This window comes from Pteronotus mesoamericanus, unplaced genomic scaffold (assembly GCF_021234165.1).
Source record: "Pteronotus mesoamericanus isolate MK-2021 breed Mesoamerican mustached bat unplaced genomic scaffold, CSHL_Meso_final contig_130, whole genome shotgun sequence".
In the NCBI taxonomy this organism is placed as follows: Eukaryota; Metazoa; Chordata; class Mammalia; order Chiroptera; family Mormoopidae; genus Pteronotus; species Pteronotus mesoamericanus.
Window position 1 is genome coordinate 26295336 of NW_026555060.1, and position 18141 is coordinate 26313476.

General features: G+C 36.2%; 1 protein-coding gene across 3 annotated transcripts in view; it reads left to right on the forward strand.

Annotated features, from left to right (window-relative positions):
* USP6NL (USP6 N-terminal like) overlaps positions 1–18141 on the forward strand; it is a 175453-nt gene that overhangs the window by 123173 nt on the left and 34139 nt on the right. For all 3 annotated transcript variants that reach the window (XM_054593783.1, XM_054593767.1, XM_054593775.1), the window contains 2 exons: positions 4339–4419; positions 15971–16078. In XM_054593783.1, coding sequence (XP_054449758.1) covers positions 4339–4419; positions 15971–16078 — 189 coding nt within the window. The remainder of the gene's footprint in view (positions 1–4338; positions 4420–15970; positions 16079–18141) is intronic.

Genomic DNA, 18141 nt, shown 5'->3' on the forward strand with positions numbered 1-18141 from the left:
GAGAACAAAAAAATACCAAATGACAGCTTAGATCAATCTTAATTTTTCATAGTTTGGCCTTCTCTAAAGTCACATTTAGCAGAAACATTAATTAGGTTTCAGTGCCCCACTGAGTTTTAAAGTTAAACATATTTCTGAAACCATCTGCAACACTTTATCTCTAATAATATAATGAAGACTATGCTTAGTTTTTTGAAATATGGGATTTATAACAGGATAACTTTTGCTCACAAATGATATTTTATTAGGAAAAAATCCACCAAAATTTTTATAGAGCTAAGAAATAATTAAAGAGTTTTTTTGTGTTTTTTTTTGTTGTTGTTTTAAAGTATATTTTACTGGTTATGCTATTACAGTTGGCCCAGTTTTTCCTCCTTTGCCCTCCTCTGCCTGGTACTCCTCCACCGGTACCCACCTGCCCTCCAGCAATGCCCCTGCCTTAGTTTTTGTCCATGGTTTGTGCATAAAGTTCTTTGGCTTCTGTATTTCCTATGCTGTTTTTAACATCCCTCTGTCTATTTTGTACCTACCAATTATGCTTCTTAATCCCTGTACTTTTGCCCCATTTCTCCACCTCACTGCTGATAACCCTTCAAATAATCTCCGTATCTATGATTCTGTTCCTGTCCTGCTTGTTTGCTTAGTTTGTTTTCATTTAATAGATTCAGTTGTTGATAGTTGTGAGTTTGTTGTCATCTTACTGTTCATAGTTTTGATCTTCTTTTTCTTAAATCAGTCCCTTTAACATTTCATATAATAAGATCTTGGTGATGATGAACTCCTTTAACTTTACCTTGTCTGGGAAGCACTTTATCTGCCCTTCCATGTTAAATGATAGCTTTGAAGGATAGAATGATTTTGATTGTAGGCCCTTGCTTTTCACCACTTTAAATAGTTCTTGCCATTCCCTTCTTGCCTGCAAAGTTTCTTTTGAGAAATCAGCTAATAGTTTTATGGGAACCCCTTTGTAGGTGGCTCTCTGCCTTTTTCTTGCTGCTTTTAAGATTCTCTTTCTCTTTAACCTTTGGCATTTTAGTTATGATTTGTCTTGGTGTGGTCCTCTTTAGGTCCAACTTGTTTGGGACTCTCTGTGCTTCCTGCACTCATATGTCGATTTTCTTCACCAAATTAGGGAAGTTTTCTCTTAATATTTCTTCAAATAAGTTTTCAGTTTCTTGCTCTTTCTCTTCTCCTTCTGGCAACCCTGTGATTCAGATGTTGGCACTTTTGGAGATGTTCCAGAGTTGTCTTATTCTCTCCTTGTATTTTTGAATTCTTATTTCTTCATTCTGTTCTGGTTGACTGTTTATTTCTCCCATATGTTTGAAATCGTTTATTTGAACCTCAGCTTCCGTCCATTCACTGTCGGTTTCCTGTGGGTTTATCTTTATTTCTCTTAGGATAGCCTTCATTTCTCCTGTTTTGCTTTTGTTGTACTCAATGAGTTCTCCGAGCATCCTTATCACCAGTATTTTGAACTCTGCATCTGATAGGTTGGCTATCTCTGTTTCACTTAGTTCTTTTTCTGGGATTTTGTTTGGATCTTTCATTTGGGCCATTTTTATCTCCTCATTTTGGCAGCTTCCTTGTGTTTGTTTCTGTGTATTAGGTAGAACTGCTTTGACTCCCTGTCTTAGCACACCTGTTAAGATGTATGGGGCGGAGCCTCAGGCTTTCGCCAAGGTAGGACAACCTGCCTCACTGCTTTGTTGCTCTGTATGTGGAAGAGGAGTCAGAGAAGGGGCCAATGCGAATGCCCGGCTGCGGGAGGCTTGCTTAGCATTCGTCCTGCCTCCAGTCACTTCACCCACTTCCCATATGTGAATGGCACCCCCTGTAGCTGTTGCCCTGATATTGGTTCCCAGTGTGAGTGGGTTTGTGTACATTCTAGGACTGTGTAGGTCCTTTAAACGGACCCTCTTGAGACAAACTGGCAGCTTCTTCTGCCACCCCAACCCCCACTGTTTTTTATAGCCATAAGTTATGAGGCTGTGTTTCCCTGGCGCTAGAGCCCTGGGCTGTGCAGTCTGCTCTGGGGCTGGGACCACTTACCCCTCAGGTATTCTTCCCCGTTTTTATCCACCACACGTGAGTGTGAGGCCGCCTGTTCCACTGTCCATCTCGCCACACTATGTTCTTTCCACTCCTGCTCCCCATCTCCGCCCCTCCTACCCGTCTGGATGAATATGGCTTCTTTAAATCCTTGGTCGTCAGACTTCTATACATTTCAGTTTTCTGGCAGTTCCTGGGGTTTTTTTTGTTTTGAGATTTGCTGTGATCCTTCTTATGGTTGTACAGGGAGGTAAAGTGTGTCTGCCTCTGCCTCCATCTTGACCAGAAGTCCAAGAGCTTTAAGAATATTCCCAAAAATAAAATTCTGCAAGATTATTCTGATTGGTGAGAATCTTTTCCTAAATTCAGGACTTTCTTTGGATTTTATGCCTCTTTTAAATCTAAAAATATTGGTGGGGGGCATATGCCATCTGCCTGTTTGAGGCTGCATTAAAGACAGTCAATAAGGAACTACTGCTTTCATCCGGAGGTGTGATTGCTTGAACTAGAGCAGGTACATGAGAGAAGCAAGAGATAATGAGGTGTGGGGCTAAAAGTGCAGGTCCTGAAACCAAGGTGCCCGACTTCAAACCTCCCCTTCAAACTTGAACTTACTAAATTGGGGAATTTGAACAAGTCACTTAACCCTTTTGTACCTCTGTTTTCTTATCTATAAAATGGGGATGACTGTGTTTACCTCATGGGATTGTAATGAGCATACATTTTGAGCATAAAATGTATCCTCAGAATAGTTTTCTTTCCTAGGTAGTCTTCCATTTCCATTGCTTTTTATTCATATGCTTATTATACTTACAGGAGCCTCCGGAAAAGAAAATTTGTGGGGATTGAGAAAAATGAACAAAATAGCAGAATCTTAGGTCACTTAGAAAATTATGCTGTGTTTTGTTCTCATGAAAAGGAAATGCTTAGCTAAGTGCCTACTCTGTGCCCTGCACTGTTCCGGGCAGTGGGGACACAGCAAGCACCCGAGCCTTCCTGGAGTGGAGTAGTTAGGGGAGAACATGGGTGAGGCATGCAGGCATCCTGGTATTGAACCCTCGAAGGAAACATACTTACCAGGTCACGGGCAGAGGTCCCTGCAGACTTCTTGGCTGAGGAGGGTGTTTTCCCCTCCCTCCCTCCCTCCCTCCCTCCCTTCCTTCTTCTTCTTTTTTTTTTCTTGAAAGGATGGAGTACAAATGTGCTTTCTGAGAGTTGTTGGGCTTCCAAGAAAAGGGACCAAGGTCCGTACACCTGGTTCTTTTTCCAAATTTACGAATCACCTAGTCACTCTACCACCTTAGGAGTGGGTAGGAGATTGGACAGCAGGCCTAGTTCCTTAGGCAAACAGTATCCCTCTCCTGGCAATCAAAGAAGTGAGGAAGAAGTACTTTCTGTACCACCTTGCCCATTCCACAGCTTGGCCCCACATTCCAATTTAGTGTGACATACAAGACTTAATGTTTTCATTCAGCCTCATCTGATACTGAATTATTTCAGAACTACATGTACTCATGCTTCTTAGAATATTTTTTCCCACAGTGCAGTTGATAAAAATCCTCCTAAGTCCTTTAATTCCTAATGTAGGGCTCATATTCTCCGATATCCCTTGGTGTATTTGAATACTTCTTCCACCATGACCTTACTCTTACCCCTCTGTCCCTATGTCATAGCCCCTGTCACAGCATATTCCCACATATGTCATCCTTAGCAAATGATGAACTTCCTTTTTTGGCAGGAACCATAATTTTTGTATAATTTTTCACTAGCATAGTGATAATTAAATACTAAGCACTCCACAAATCAATAAATATCAAATTCTTGTTGAAGAATCCAGCTCTGTCACTGAAAACATTAAGATGCTAGAATTGAGTAAAATGTGGGGGGGGGGGAAGAGAAGAGAATGGAATTTTGAAGTTACGTCTTTGTTGCTTCATAAAAGATATTTCAGAATATTAAAAAATTTCATTTTAGTTTAAATTTGTAGAATATACAGTCTTTTTTGGTGATTAGTTTAAGCGTGCTGGGAAATTTAAACAATTTCTTTCTCTTTACTTACCCCAGTGAAGTACCTCCTGTGTATCTTAACTTTCACTATGGACTACTATTGATTCAACTCTAAAGTTACTGATACAACTTTGAAAATGATAGGATATTTTCTATCTCATATAGCATAACTCTTTTAGCAGTCCTTTTTAGGAGCATTTTCTTGGACTTTTTTTTTTGTAATTTTTAAGTAAAGAAGCCTTGAATAAATAATAACAATAAATTTCAATTTTATTTTAGCAAAAGCACCTGGAAATTGAAAGAACTACTAAGTGGTTGAAAATGCTAAAAGGATGGGAAAAATACAAGAACACTGAAAAGGTAATAAAAGTAATGGTATTTCTTGATGAAACTATACAAGTTCAATGTTGGGTTTTCCCAGTAGAAGTTTCTCTTTTAGTTATCGGAATATTACATTCATATTCTTTAAAAGAAATTTTAGTTTAATTTACTGGAATCCCTCAAACTAGCGTCTTTATGTTATGACAGAAGGTCCAATTCAGATTGGTTTCAGCAATTAAGAAAATGCATTGGGTAGTCTAGAGGTCGGCTGGGTGTGGAGCGATTTAGTCAGCCACTCAGGTTGCCTGTGACAGTTTCTCTCTGCCCCTTTTCTGCCCTCTGCAGTGTTAGCTTCATCTTGAGGTTTTTTTCCCTTTGGGATCGCACTTCCTAATGCAGTTTTGGGCTTCGTACCCAGATGTCACACTGCTCAGGAAGAGAGGACTGGCTTCTGAAATCTTTCTCTGAAACAGGAGCAATCTTTCCAGAAGTTTCTAGCAACCTCTCCTTAAGTCTTTTTGCTGTGTATTGAGTTTGTGCTCAGTTTTAAACCAATTAAAAAATACACATCTATTAATATCATCAGAAGAGTCTTTAAATATTGATACTGTGAAGTTTGTGATGGCGAAAATTTCTAAAATTCTAATTTTGCCTGAAAGGTCAGATGTTATCAGTGGCACCAAATACTATCAGATATTTTCCTTCAAGTGACAGGCTTCATTTATTTTTGAGAAAATGTTGAATACCCAAATCTGAATAATCATACTTGTTTAGTCAGTCATTCTTTTGAGTAAAAAGATGTTCCATGAAGAAAGCAGTTGATTTAGATCATGATTCAAACAGTTTTGTAAGTACCTTTTCTTGAGGCCACCATTGTACTTGGGTAATAGTAAAGTGCTCTCTGTGTACTTCTCATGTCTTCACTCAGAATATTAATAAGATATGTATTCAAAGTTGAGATTTCATAAAATTTATAATTTCTACTGTTTCATCTCAAACAAAACTTACTTGTTTTCAACTGTGAGTGGAGAATACAGTGACCACTGGCAAAGCGCTGCTATGATTTGTGTCAAGGTATTAGTAGTTTTATGACCATTGCTTTTCTGCTCTTACTGCAAAAGTCAACAGAATGAAGAAAGCAACTAACATTTTAGTATCATTATGAGAACAGTTTTGACCTCATGGACTATGTTCTGAGAATGGCTGACATCTAAGTGTTGGTTTCCTGATAGTAAAATGGAGATAGTCATACCCATTTCAAAGGGATGAAAAGTGAACAATTAATGTGCATATAGCACTCAGCATGCACCGTGCAGAGAGTACGCTTTCATTAAATGTTAGCTACTGCTGTTAGTTTTTTGAAGGAAGTTTGGACAGTAAAAAAATATTTTTTTATGTAGGGAACATTAATGAAAAGTATATTGGTCATTTGAGGGAAATAAAACTCATCCATCATGTGCCAGGTGATTCCCCCATTGACGGAGAATTGTAATAGAGTAGAGTGTGACCTCTCTGGCAAACCTAGAAAGAAGGTAACACAGGTATAAAATGAATTGTGCTAAAAATGGGGAGAAAATTTTTTTTCTGTTTGTTTGTTTGTTTGTTTGAATTTATTTTTATTGATTAATGTCCTTTCCCAGATACGTGTACTAAAAGTCTTTCCTCCCAGGCATTGACTTGTCCTTTCACTTTCATAACAGCATCTTCTGAAAATACATTTTTAAAATTGTTCAAATACATTTGTCTCCATTTTCCTGCCACCACTTTCCTCTTCTCCACCTGCCCCCCCACCCCACCTCCCACCCTCAGTCCTTCCCCACTTGGGCTTTTTCCATCGGTCCTTTGTACATGTTCCTTGATTTGACCTTCCCCTTCTTTTCCCCATTACTTCCCTCCTTCCTTCCCTCTCGTTACTGTTGGGGTTTTTTTTCTTTCAGGGTTGCTGGTTATATTTTTCTTGCTTGTTTGTTGATTAGGTTCCACTTATAGGTGAGATCATATGTTATTTGCCTTTAACCCCCAGCTTATTTCACTTAACATAATGCTCTCCAGCTCTATCCATGCTATCGTGAAGGGTAATCCATAAATGACCCTGAATAGCTGCAGCAATTTTGAGAAAGAAGAACAAAGTAGGAGGGATCACAATACCTGACATCAAACTATATTACAAGGTCACTATAATCAAAATAGTCTAGTACTGACATAAGAACAGACACATAGATCAATGGAACAGAATAGAGAGCCTAGAAATAAACCCATATCTCTATGGTCAATTAATAGTTGACAAAGGGAGCAGAAGCATAAAATGGAGTAAAAATAGCCTCTTCGGTAAATGGTGTTGGGAGAGCTGGACATGCAAAAAATTGAAATTGGACCACCAACTTACACCATACACGAAAACAAACTCAACATGGATAAAAGACAAATACAAGTCACAACACCATAAAAGCCCTAGAGGAGAACATAGGCAGGAAACTCTGAGATATTCCATGCAGCAGTATTTTCACCGACATGTCCCCTATAGCAAGGGACATAAAGGAAAGAATAAACAAATGGGACTTCATCAAAATAAGAAGCTTCTGCATGGCTAAATAAAACATCAGTAAAATGAAAAGGGAACCAACCGTTTAGGAAAATATATTTGCCAATGATACCTCAGACAAGGGTTTGATCCCCCAAATATATAAAGGACCCACATGACTCCACTCCAGGAAGACAAACAATCCAATTAAAAAATGGGCAAAGGACCTGACCAGACGATTTTCTAAGGAGGATGTACACAGGGCCTAGAGACATATGAAAAGATGCTCGGCGTCACTAACCATCAGAGAAGTACAAATTAAAACCACAATGAGATACCACTTCACACCAGTCAGAATGGCCATCATAAACAATTTAATAAACAACAAGTGGTGGCGAAGTTGTGGAGAAAAGGGAACCCAAGTACATGGTTGGTGGGAATGCAGACTGGTGCAGCCACTGTGGCAAACAGTATGGAATTTCCTCAAAAAATTAAAAATGCAAATACCTTTTGACTCAGCAATTTCACTGCTAGGCATGTACCCTAAGAATCCCAAAATGTCTATTCAAAAGAACATACGCACCCAGATGTTGATAGCAGCACAATTTACAATAACCAAGTGCTGGAAGCAGCCTAAGTGCCCATCAGTAAGTGAGTGGATCACAAAACTATGGTACATTTACACAATGGAATACTACACAGCAGAAAGAAAGAAAAAAGGAATTCTTTTTAAAGGAAAAAAAATCTTCCATAGTTCTACAGCAAACACAACTGAGTTAATTATTAGGATATCTATTTCCTCACACTTTTTTTTTTCTATGTATCATTTTTCCTTTTTGCATAGATATAAATTGTTGTATGTCAGCATTTGCCAATAAGAATCCCAGGGAACAAAACAAGTTCCTTAGATTCCAATGAATATTACATAGAAATAGAATTGCCTAATGGTTAGCAGAAGACTGGAGCCAGGCTATCCTAGGTTCAAATCCCAGTTCTTCCACTTTATTAGCTGTGTGACCTGAAAAGTATTTTACCTTTTTGTGATTTAGTTTGCTCATCTGTAAAATGGGGATAAAATAGCGTCTACCTCTCAGAGTTGTTTTGAGCATTAACTATTAATTCATATAAAACACATAGAGTAGTCCCTGACCCTTAGTATGTAGTCAGTAAGTATTGCTTTTTACTACACGAGAAAAGGTTTGTCTGCTAAATAAAGTTGGGAAATTCAGAGCTAAACATAGTTAAACAATGTTTCTTTAGCATGTTAAAGTTAAGCACCACATAGTTAAGCACCACTTTTGAGAGTCTTTATTATTATTATATATAGTGGGAATTTTTAAGAGGGATCATAAATTACATGAAACTTATTTAACCACGGAAATCTTTTTGTCCTAGGGCATCTCAAAATACTAATGTCACTTTTCTTTTTGATCATCTTAAGTATGCTTATTTAAAATCTATTAGACTCTTATTTATTTTCATCAGGAGTGAGTTACTTGCTGATTTTAATGTATGTGTGTTTTAGCATTAGGTTCGAAGTCAAGATGTTTTTAAGAGGAATCAGTTCAAAGTAAAATATTAGTTACAATGCCTGTGCTCTTGTTTAATATTATGTTGTGTCTCTCAGATTGGCCTAAAGTTGACAACTATAGTTTACCTTCTGTCTTTGTGGAAAGATTTCTCAAGTGGTAATTACAGGATAAATTTTGGTGCATTGTACCTATACTTTAATCTCACATTCAGTCTAATAAAATATTTGTAGAGTTATATGGCTTTATGTTCTTGTCTAGTGTACCTATATCTATGATAGTATGTAAGCCTCTGTAAAATGAGCAATTCTACTAGGCTATTATTCTGCACAGCAACTCTGACTAATTTAGTTCCCAGTTAGAGAGATTTTAACAGGACTATTTCTTTGATGAATAATTTTAAAGCACTTTCTCACAACCATAATGCTGGAATTACTGGATGATATATATGGCCCATTTTGGTGTGAAACAGAACACATCTTCTAAAGGAATAGCTGCTTTCAAATTATACCTAGTTTTAAATTGCATTGAGGTAAAAAAAACAGCATGTATTTTTCTTCTCTTCCAAGAGGAGCAGGTATAAGTTTCCTTTCTACAGATCCCTTACTTATGGAGCAGTAATGCAAAGAAATTTATAGAAATATCTTGAAGCAAAAATACAGCCCTCATAGAGAATATTTGGATTTTTAGGATACAAGCTTTGATGAAAATGTTTCCATTAAGGCTGTTTGTGTTGCCCGTGTGTTCTCATGGTGACTGCCCCCTGTATACAATAGTATGTATTTTTAAAATATAGTCTATTAAACAAGGCTATCTCTGTTAAGTGGAACCCATTATAATTTAACTAGTCATGATGTGATTGTGTCTAAGCTAAGCCAAAGCATGGTACCTACTACAGATACATTTATTTTTTTTTCTTGATCAAATATAACTGAATGGATCTCTGTTGGTCAGATAACTAATGGACTAATATTAGTTTCACTAATGGGAATTGGAGGCACCACATTTAGAGGTAAAATATTCAAGGTCACACAGCTTAGTTACAAGCAAGAGATCCTATGTCCAGACTTCAGGGCCTGTTCATGGTACCATTTTTTACACTAGCTTTTCCTTTTAGTGTTTGTCAGTGAGAGTCAGAGAGGGAGATAGAATGCAGTTATAAGAGGCAGGAAGGCCTGTGGATGGACTTTTTTAGATCCAACTCTGTAGCCTCATGCCTATTTGGAGACAGAGATGAAGGAGACAGTGGAGCAGGGATGATTAAAGCAAATGGGGAGGCAGTAAGGAGCATCCGCAGCTCCAAATGAGAACTTGCATTTCATGGTGTACATTGTAGTTGTGAGAGTCGTATAGAATTGAGTCAAACTTGCTGACAAGTTTACTCACTGCCATCTGTAGTAACGTGGACTGGCACACTTAATGCTGTTTCAGAGTCACTCAGGTTTGAAAGAGTTATTGAAAACATTAGACAGGTTAATGGAATTGTCTTTTTTTTTAGTTGATGGATTTTTAAAAGTATCTGTGACTGAAGTAGGTAGCTTGATTTTATTGGAAAGTGAAGATACTAAAAACAAAGGTAGATTTCAGACAATCTTATTTATTTTTTTCTTAAAGATTTCATACATTATATTAATAAAATTATAACATTTTTAAAGACAGTACTTTTCAAATTGGAATATTAAAATATGTTGTTAACAATCCAACATGGAGTAGTTCTGTATCATGGTTGTTAAGACAGACTACCAGAATTTCAGTTCTTCCATAGTTTATTAGAATGACTTTGAGCTAGTTATTTAACCTTTCCTCATCTTAACTTTCTTATCCATAAAATTGGAATGATAATAATAGTACCTACCCCTTTAGGAATGTAATAATATTACAGGGAATAAATTGATCTAGAACAGTGATTTTCAACTGGTGTGCTGCAAGAATTTTTAAAGCATGTAGTACCTGAGTATTCATTTAGGGGCACTGACCTCTTTTCCCTTAGATTGTCAAATTAAAAAATGACAGCAGCCAACACAACAATAACCACCTGGTGTGAATGAATCAAAATTATACCTGTTTTTTGTCAAGTAGCAAAAAATGTGATATATTTTTTGGTGTCACAGAATTTTAGTCATAAGTTTATGTGTGCCATGAGATGAAAAAGGTTGAAAATAACTGCCTTTGGTTGTTGAGTAAAAAAATGGCAACAGCTAACAAAACAATAGGTGTTTAGTGTGAATGCCCTGTCTTGAACCATAAATATCTAGGGCATATAATAGAGTTATATCATATTGGCTACGTTACATAATAAGGTTGCATCTGATTGGTTAATTCTTGGTACCAGAAATCCTTGTATACAACGTATAGGCACCTGATATTTTAAAAAGTCTCTTTGGAGGAAAAAGAGTGGTTAATTGCTACTGTTATTATTATTTTTTGTAAATCAGTCAAAATTGCAGGGTCTGTCTGGGAAAGCCCAGCCATGTGTTAATGCAACAAGACTAGTTTGCGTGACATCAGTGTAACCTGGCAGCCAAGGAGAATAGACTGGAATGCGCATACGTGAACAGTGATGACTTTACTGTCCTTAGTAGGGGTGGTAGAGCTATTCAGTGAGCATGTGTACTGTGTGGCCCTTGCATTCAAAAAGACTGAGCCAGTAAAGCAAAAGATCTGCATCAAATTTTGCATTAAGCTTGAACATTCCTCCATGGAAACTGTTCAGATGATTCAGAAGGCTTCTGGGGATGATGCAGTAAGTGCAGCGCAAATAAAAGTATGGCATAAACGCTTCAAAGGTGGTCGAGAATCTGTTGAAAGTGGTCCACATTCCGGAAGGCCTGCAACACCTTAGAACACCTGAGAATGTTGAACATGTATGGGATGCAACTGATAAAAATTGGGGCTGACAGTGCGAGAACTAGAGGCTGATCTGGGGATTCCAAAAACTATTGTATCCGAGATTTTGACACAGGATCTTGGCATGAAACGTGTTCTGGCAAAATTTGCTCCATTGTTTCTGCTACAAGAGCAAAAGGAACATAATGCTGCACTTGCCAATGACTTGATTGAAACTGCTACCAATGAACCAGATTTGGCACCCTGCAACTTCTAGCTTTTCCCAAAGCTAAAATCGCCTTTGAAAGGGAAGAGATTTCAGACTGTCGATGAGATTCAGGAAAGTGTGACGGGGCAGCTGATGGTGATTCCAACAGTGAATTTTGCAGAGTGTTTTGAACAGCAGAAGAGATGCTGGGAGAACCGTGTGAGGTCACAATGTGCCTACTTTGAAGGGGACTGAGGCTTTACTGTCTTATGTACAATATTTCCCTATCTTGTATCTTGAGTAAATGTTTCTACGTTTCATAGTGCATGGCTGGATACTTTCTGGACAGAAAGTATATCCCCCCTTTTCTATTTTCTTTTTTTGTTAGATTGACAAAAAATATATATTTTGGTGTGCCACAGAATTTAAGTAATTAGTTTATAGGTGTTCTGAGATGAAAAAGGTTGAAAATCACTGATATGTTAGCTCCTAACAAATAATCAGAAAATGTTAGCATAACTGGTGTTATTAATAGTTACTACTCTTTGATTCATCATTATCCTCGCTCTCATCCCCACTTTCCTTTCCCCTTCTTGGCAAATCCCTCCGTATCTGTCAGTATTGAGTTTATTGTCATCTTATCTGAAGGAAGGAATTCTCGTGCAGAATTCATCCCTCCTCCCTCCCTCCCCTATAGTGTCTTGAATAACAGCCTCAGGATGAGAGGCACTGTGTTGGACCAATAAAAAGTGACCACCACAGCAGATTCACTTCCTTCACCTTCAACACCTTTATCCCTAAACTTTTTCTGGTTTTCCCTTGGAATCTCATGTGTCCTACTACATAAAGACTAACTGTCCCCAGTGTTATTTCTGAAGATCCAGGCAGTGTAGTACCTTCCATTCTCCTTTGACCACCCTTGCCCACCTCTGGGGGCGTCTGTCTCCATCACGACTTCTCCCATCTAAGTGGGATGCTCAGCTCTGATAGCAATCAGTGTATGCGGCTTTATTGTATTGTAAAGAATTATCTGTTTACGTTATAATTATCTGCTTATATAATTATCTTCCCCACTGCACTCTGAGCTCCACAGAACTTTTTCATGTTTGTAACCATAGGACATAGTAAGTGTTGGCCACAAAGCAGGCAGTCATTACAGTTTCTTTTTTGAATGAATGAATAAATGATATTCATGTATGATTTGGGACATCAGCTATCACCTTCTACTGATAAATTCTGCTGCTTTAATAAAGCTGTTACATCTAGGAAGTAGTGCAATTTGGCAGAAATACCCTGAAGTAGGAGTACCAAGATGGATTTTTTGACCTAGGTGAACCACTTTCTGTACCTTGGTTCCTTGAGTTGTTGCAGGAAATATGAGATACTACTTTGTCCATGAAAGATTTTTACAGATGTAGACTGAATTATTGTTCTGGAAAATAAGCAAATTTTATCACAACTATTGTGCTTTGATGTAATTTCTCTTTGTTTTACAAATTTGTATGATAGTTGAAAATTTGTGAGGAAAGATATATAACTGTAAGTTAGCCTGTCTTATTAACAGGACGAGTATTTGAAAAATAATAAGCATAAATGTAAAATTCGTTTAGGGCCTCATAATTTATTCTTTTCTTTTTCTTTTTTTAAAAAATTTTATTGAATTTATTGGGGTGATCTTGGTTAATAAAATTATATAGATTTCAGGTATACAGTTCTGTAATACATAGTCTGTATATTGTATTGTGTGCTCACCACCCAAAGTCAAATCTCCGTCCATAACCATTTATCTCCCTCTTTACTCTCTTCTACCTCCCCCCAAGCACACTTTCCCTCTGGTAATCACCATACTGCTTTCTGTGTCTATGAGGGTTTTTGGGTTGTTTTTTTTTTTTGCATAATCCTTCACTTTTTCACCCAACCCTCTAGCCTCCCAGTCCCCCTCCCCCAATAGCTGCTATTCTGTTCTCTGTATCTATAGTCTTTTTGTCTATATGTGACTTTTCGTACATGTTTTATTTCATTACCTCTCACAGTTTGAATTTTTGATTCATCCTTTATATTCTTTTTAAGTTTTAGGTGTAATTTTATTATCATTATTCTAATGCTTTTAAGAAACTATTTTCCTGTTCCATGTACTTTAGTAAGTCCAGTTGAACAGAACAATGGATACTATATGTATACTGGTCTTGAAAGATAGTCTTTGGTTTTGGGTTTTTCTTTTTAATAAAATGTGAAATCAGTTGTTGGGGGTTTTTTTTTTACTAACTGGTAACAACTTACGTGTGCCATTTGATGAGCTTTTTAAACCTCTTTGTGATTTACTTTCAATATCTGTAAAATTGGGATAATAATGTCTTATAGAGGTACTTAGATAATTAAATGAGTCAAATATCTGTAAATAGCTTAAAATAGTTTTCTGAACATAGTAAATGTTCAGTGGTTGATTTTAATTGTTGATGATGCTAGTGATAATGTGCCAATGTTTCTTTTTCCACCTTTTTTCAAATGTGCCTAATTGTTCATTTTAGCCCTGGAATAGCACTGGGAACATTATTTTCTTATTTCTCCCTGAACTTTCTCTTATTATTTCTTCCCAATTTACCATGGTAATTTGATTGTTTTTCTAAATCTCAATGAAACTTTAGAATGGATAATAGATAATAATTTATGTATAACTGTTGAATGCAGAATTGAATGACAGCAATAAAATGTCAAAAGTCTTTTCAAGTAATATACTTCAAGAAATACATGTCAGAGTTTTTTACTCATTGAAAAACATCTGTTTAATGGAGATTCAAGCCTATCAAAGTTAATCTGTTTACCTGCTATCATATTCTACTTGATTATTAAAATTTCACTTTTTACATTTGCAATAATTTCTACCTTTTCTGATATTTATATCAGATGCTTACAATGTAACATCTTTACTCTAAAAATTTAGGAGATAATTTGAAGTAACTTTTAGTGGGTGATATATCTAAAAGCAGTTTATCATGATTTTGAGGTAATTTTGACAGATGACAAGCTTTCTTTAGGGAAGTAAATCACTTGCTTTTTTAGCACATTCAGTTTGCAATTAATTGTGGTAAATGTACATGGGAAATGTTATAAGTAGCAGAGTCTAGTTTACACAAAGCCTTTTTGTATGTGTTCTTCCAATTAGAGCTGTTGCATGTATTCAACTTCAAAGATTTCAGTGATTGCTGAAATGTTAAATTTGAGGCATATTTTGTTTATAAAAAAAGAACAAAAGTGAAATTATGTAATTATATAATTGAATCAATTTCACAATATTCACTGTTTTACAGTAAAAGTTCCTCTTTAGTGTCACTCATTTTAAAGTATATAATCAAAGTTTCTCAAACTATATCATGTCTGAGTTACTAAAGCTTTACTTTTTAAAGATCTAAGTAGCGTAGTAGTAGAAGTTGAAGCTCTGCTATTCACCAACATTTCAATTATTAGAACTTACATCTTATTTTCTTAGCCATTCTATTTAAATATCTTATTTTGATCATAAAGGTAATTATGCATCTATCCTTACCTTATTCCTTAAGGTTTCTGCCATAATTTGTTTAATCATTTCCACATCTGCTTCTAAGTTTCCAAGTTTTATTATGCCAATTTTGTAATAACCCTAGAAGGTTAGTTTGTTATTTTAAATAATTAGCCTTGAGGAAAAAGATGTAATTACTAGATGGAGAAGTATATTGCATCTTAAGATTCTGAGAGCATTAGTAGTGTGTTTTTAAGGAACCAAAGATTTGGTAATACTGATGTTTTTTGGCTAATTGCATTCAAAAAGTAATGGTTTTCCTTCTTGATGGAAATGTATCACTATCTTTGTCTGATCACAAAGGATCTATGTCATTAAGTAAAGGACAAAGGTTTTCCTGAAGAAATGATTAAGAATGGAAAAGGGAAGAGGGAGTTTGGGGGTGGGGAAGGAGTGATGGGAGGGGACTGAAGTTTGTGTGTGGGATTAACTGAGATTACGAGTTTGCTGTGTTCTAGAGAGTTCCAGAGAGAAGGTGAGAAGGTAGTGGGAAAGAGATTAGGGTTAACAGCACTCGCAGTATGTTCCATTAAGATACTTTTGGCACAAGGCAACCTTTTTGCTTTTGGAGCCTTTGAGGTGTATGGATCTAAAGGGAGAAAGTGTATACTAGTTAATTATATTAACAGGGAATGTTCACAACTTAAAAAAAGCAATGATTATGTTTTCATGCCACTTAGGGAACACCTTTTTAATGAATAGTGTGAAAATACTAATGTACTAGCTATATTTAACACTTTCTTGTTTATTTTCTTCCTTTCTGTGTATGTGTCTCCCTGTTAAGATCTGAAATGTAGAGATGATAGGATCCAAATGTGCCTTGTTAAAATGTGTCATTAATTATCATGGATACTTTGAAAATAAAAGACTAATAAATATTAATTAATTTGGTTTAAGGGACCGGTCTAAGCTTTGTCAGTTTTTCACATCAAATTTTTTCTTTTACTAAGTTTCATAGGAGAATTTACAAAGGGATCCCACTCCAGCTCCGAGGTGAAGTCTGGGCTCTGCTTCTTGAGATCCCTAAAATGAAAGAAGAAACAAGGGACCTTTATAGTGTGAGTATCTGAAGCTAACTTGTCATTTTGAAATTCAAAAGTAAAATCCATTTCTTTTAGCATTCAAGGTGATATGAGATACTCATATAACCATTTAAAATTATATTAAAATGATATTACACTGGGTTTTATAGGCCTATTATCTGTTTTCTTGATTGTTTGGTTTATTGAAGTCTTCTTCCCTAAATTTCAAACAAGTACTTCAGTGAAAATGTTATGTTCTGTATCAATCAGTAAGTATTAAGTGCTTTTCAAATACTTGAAATGATCAACCAGCGTTGAGCCATACTCATAAGAAAAATTGACTGAGACCTGACTGTAGCTGCTTGTTTGCAGTGTAGTATTAATAAAGAGATTTACGTGTCACTTTCAGAGTTATGGGAAAATAATAGCAGAATTCAATTTATCCAACAACTGCCTGTGTATGATTGACTGTTTTCTTCTAAGCATGAAAAAGAAGAATTTTTCCTGAAGATTATTAGGGTATCTCTAGGTTTTATTATTCATAATAAAAAGCTACACTGTATTCAGTTATCAGTAACACATTCCTTCAATTACCTCATGCATTAAATTTACTTCTTTGTCATCTCAGCTGTATTACTTTGAAACCTAAATTTTATATCAGTCTTTAAAAGCGGTAAGAAACTTATGTCTGAGAATCAGTTTGAAATATGTTACTCAGGAAATGTATATAAGTAGAATAAGCTAGAATAGATGGAACAAAGAAGAACTATTATTTAAACCCAATTTCAGTTATAAAGGAGGCTTTGAAATTCTCTTTGGATATTTTCATTGTAATATATGTAAAATTTCATCAAGATGAAGGTAATAAATACTAGTTATTTTAAAGAATTACTCATTTGGTATAACTCATAGATTTTCAAAATTAGCTGATTGGACCCTACATAGACTGTAAGTTTGTTCTTATGGTTATAGAGTTTCAAATTATTTTAGACTGTTGATTAAATGTTTGCTTTTAGTGTATTAGTTGGACAGCCACTAGTGAAAATGATGCCTGAGAGAACATACAAGATCTCACTTAGCACCTCCTAAGTGTGCCTGGCCTGTGGTCTGTGCTCAGTAAAGATTAGCATGCTGCATGCATTTCCTAGGGCCAACAAAGTACCAGAAACTGAGTGGCTTAAGATATTGGAAATTTATTCTTTCACAGTTATGGAGAATACAGTCTGAAATTAAGGTATCAGTAGGACCCCACTCTCAAGGCTCTAGAAAAGAGTCCTTCCGTGACTTTTCCTAGATTTTGGTGGTTGCCAGCAGTCTTGGTGTTCTTTGACATGTGTCTGCATCACTCTCATTTCTGCCTTCATCTTCACATGGCTGGCTTCTTCCCTGTGTGTGTCTCCGTGTCTGTCCTTTTAAAGGACACCTATCATCGCATTTAGGGTCTACCCCAATACAGTAAGACTTCATCTTCATTTTATTACTTCTGCAAAGACCCTATTTCCAAATCAGGTCACATTCATAGTTTCTAGGTAAACATGAATTTTAGAGAGACTCTTCAACCCAGTATACATGATAATATTAGAACTGTGGTTTTCAATCACGTATATTACTCCTTTTCTACATAGAATAGGATTTTTCCCAGTGACTGGTTAATATGAGAGAACCATTTGATAAAAGCCAGTCATACAATAACAACAATGAGAGAAATAACTTGCTCACTGAAACTTTCAAGTTTATCATTTTCAACACTATCATAAACATTATTTTTACTCTTTGAATTTCCCCAGCATTGTTATTTAACCAAGACTTCCTGTCTTGGCCAGTATTTCCTCCTCTCCCTTTGCAAAAGTCATGTAAACTATTCTACTCAAGTTGGAAATTTAGTAGAAATAAAACTACCTTTTCTTAACCTACTAAAGTTTTTCTTGGCTTATCAAATTGTCCTTGCTCCTCACCTGGTATGCTCATCTGTTCTTCTCTTCTTTTAATTGTATCTCCTCATTAGTGATACTATATCCTGCAAATGGTAGAGGTCCAGCCCATAGAGGTTAACAACATCATCTACAGCCTTAGTGGGGCTTAATAACCATGTAGGCCAA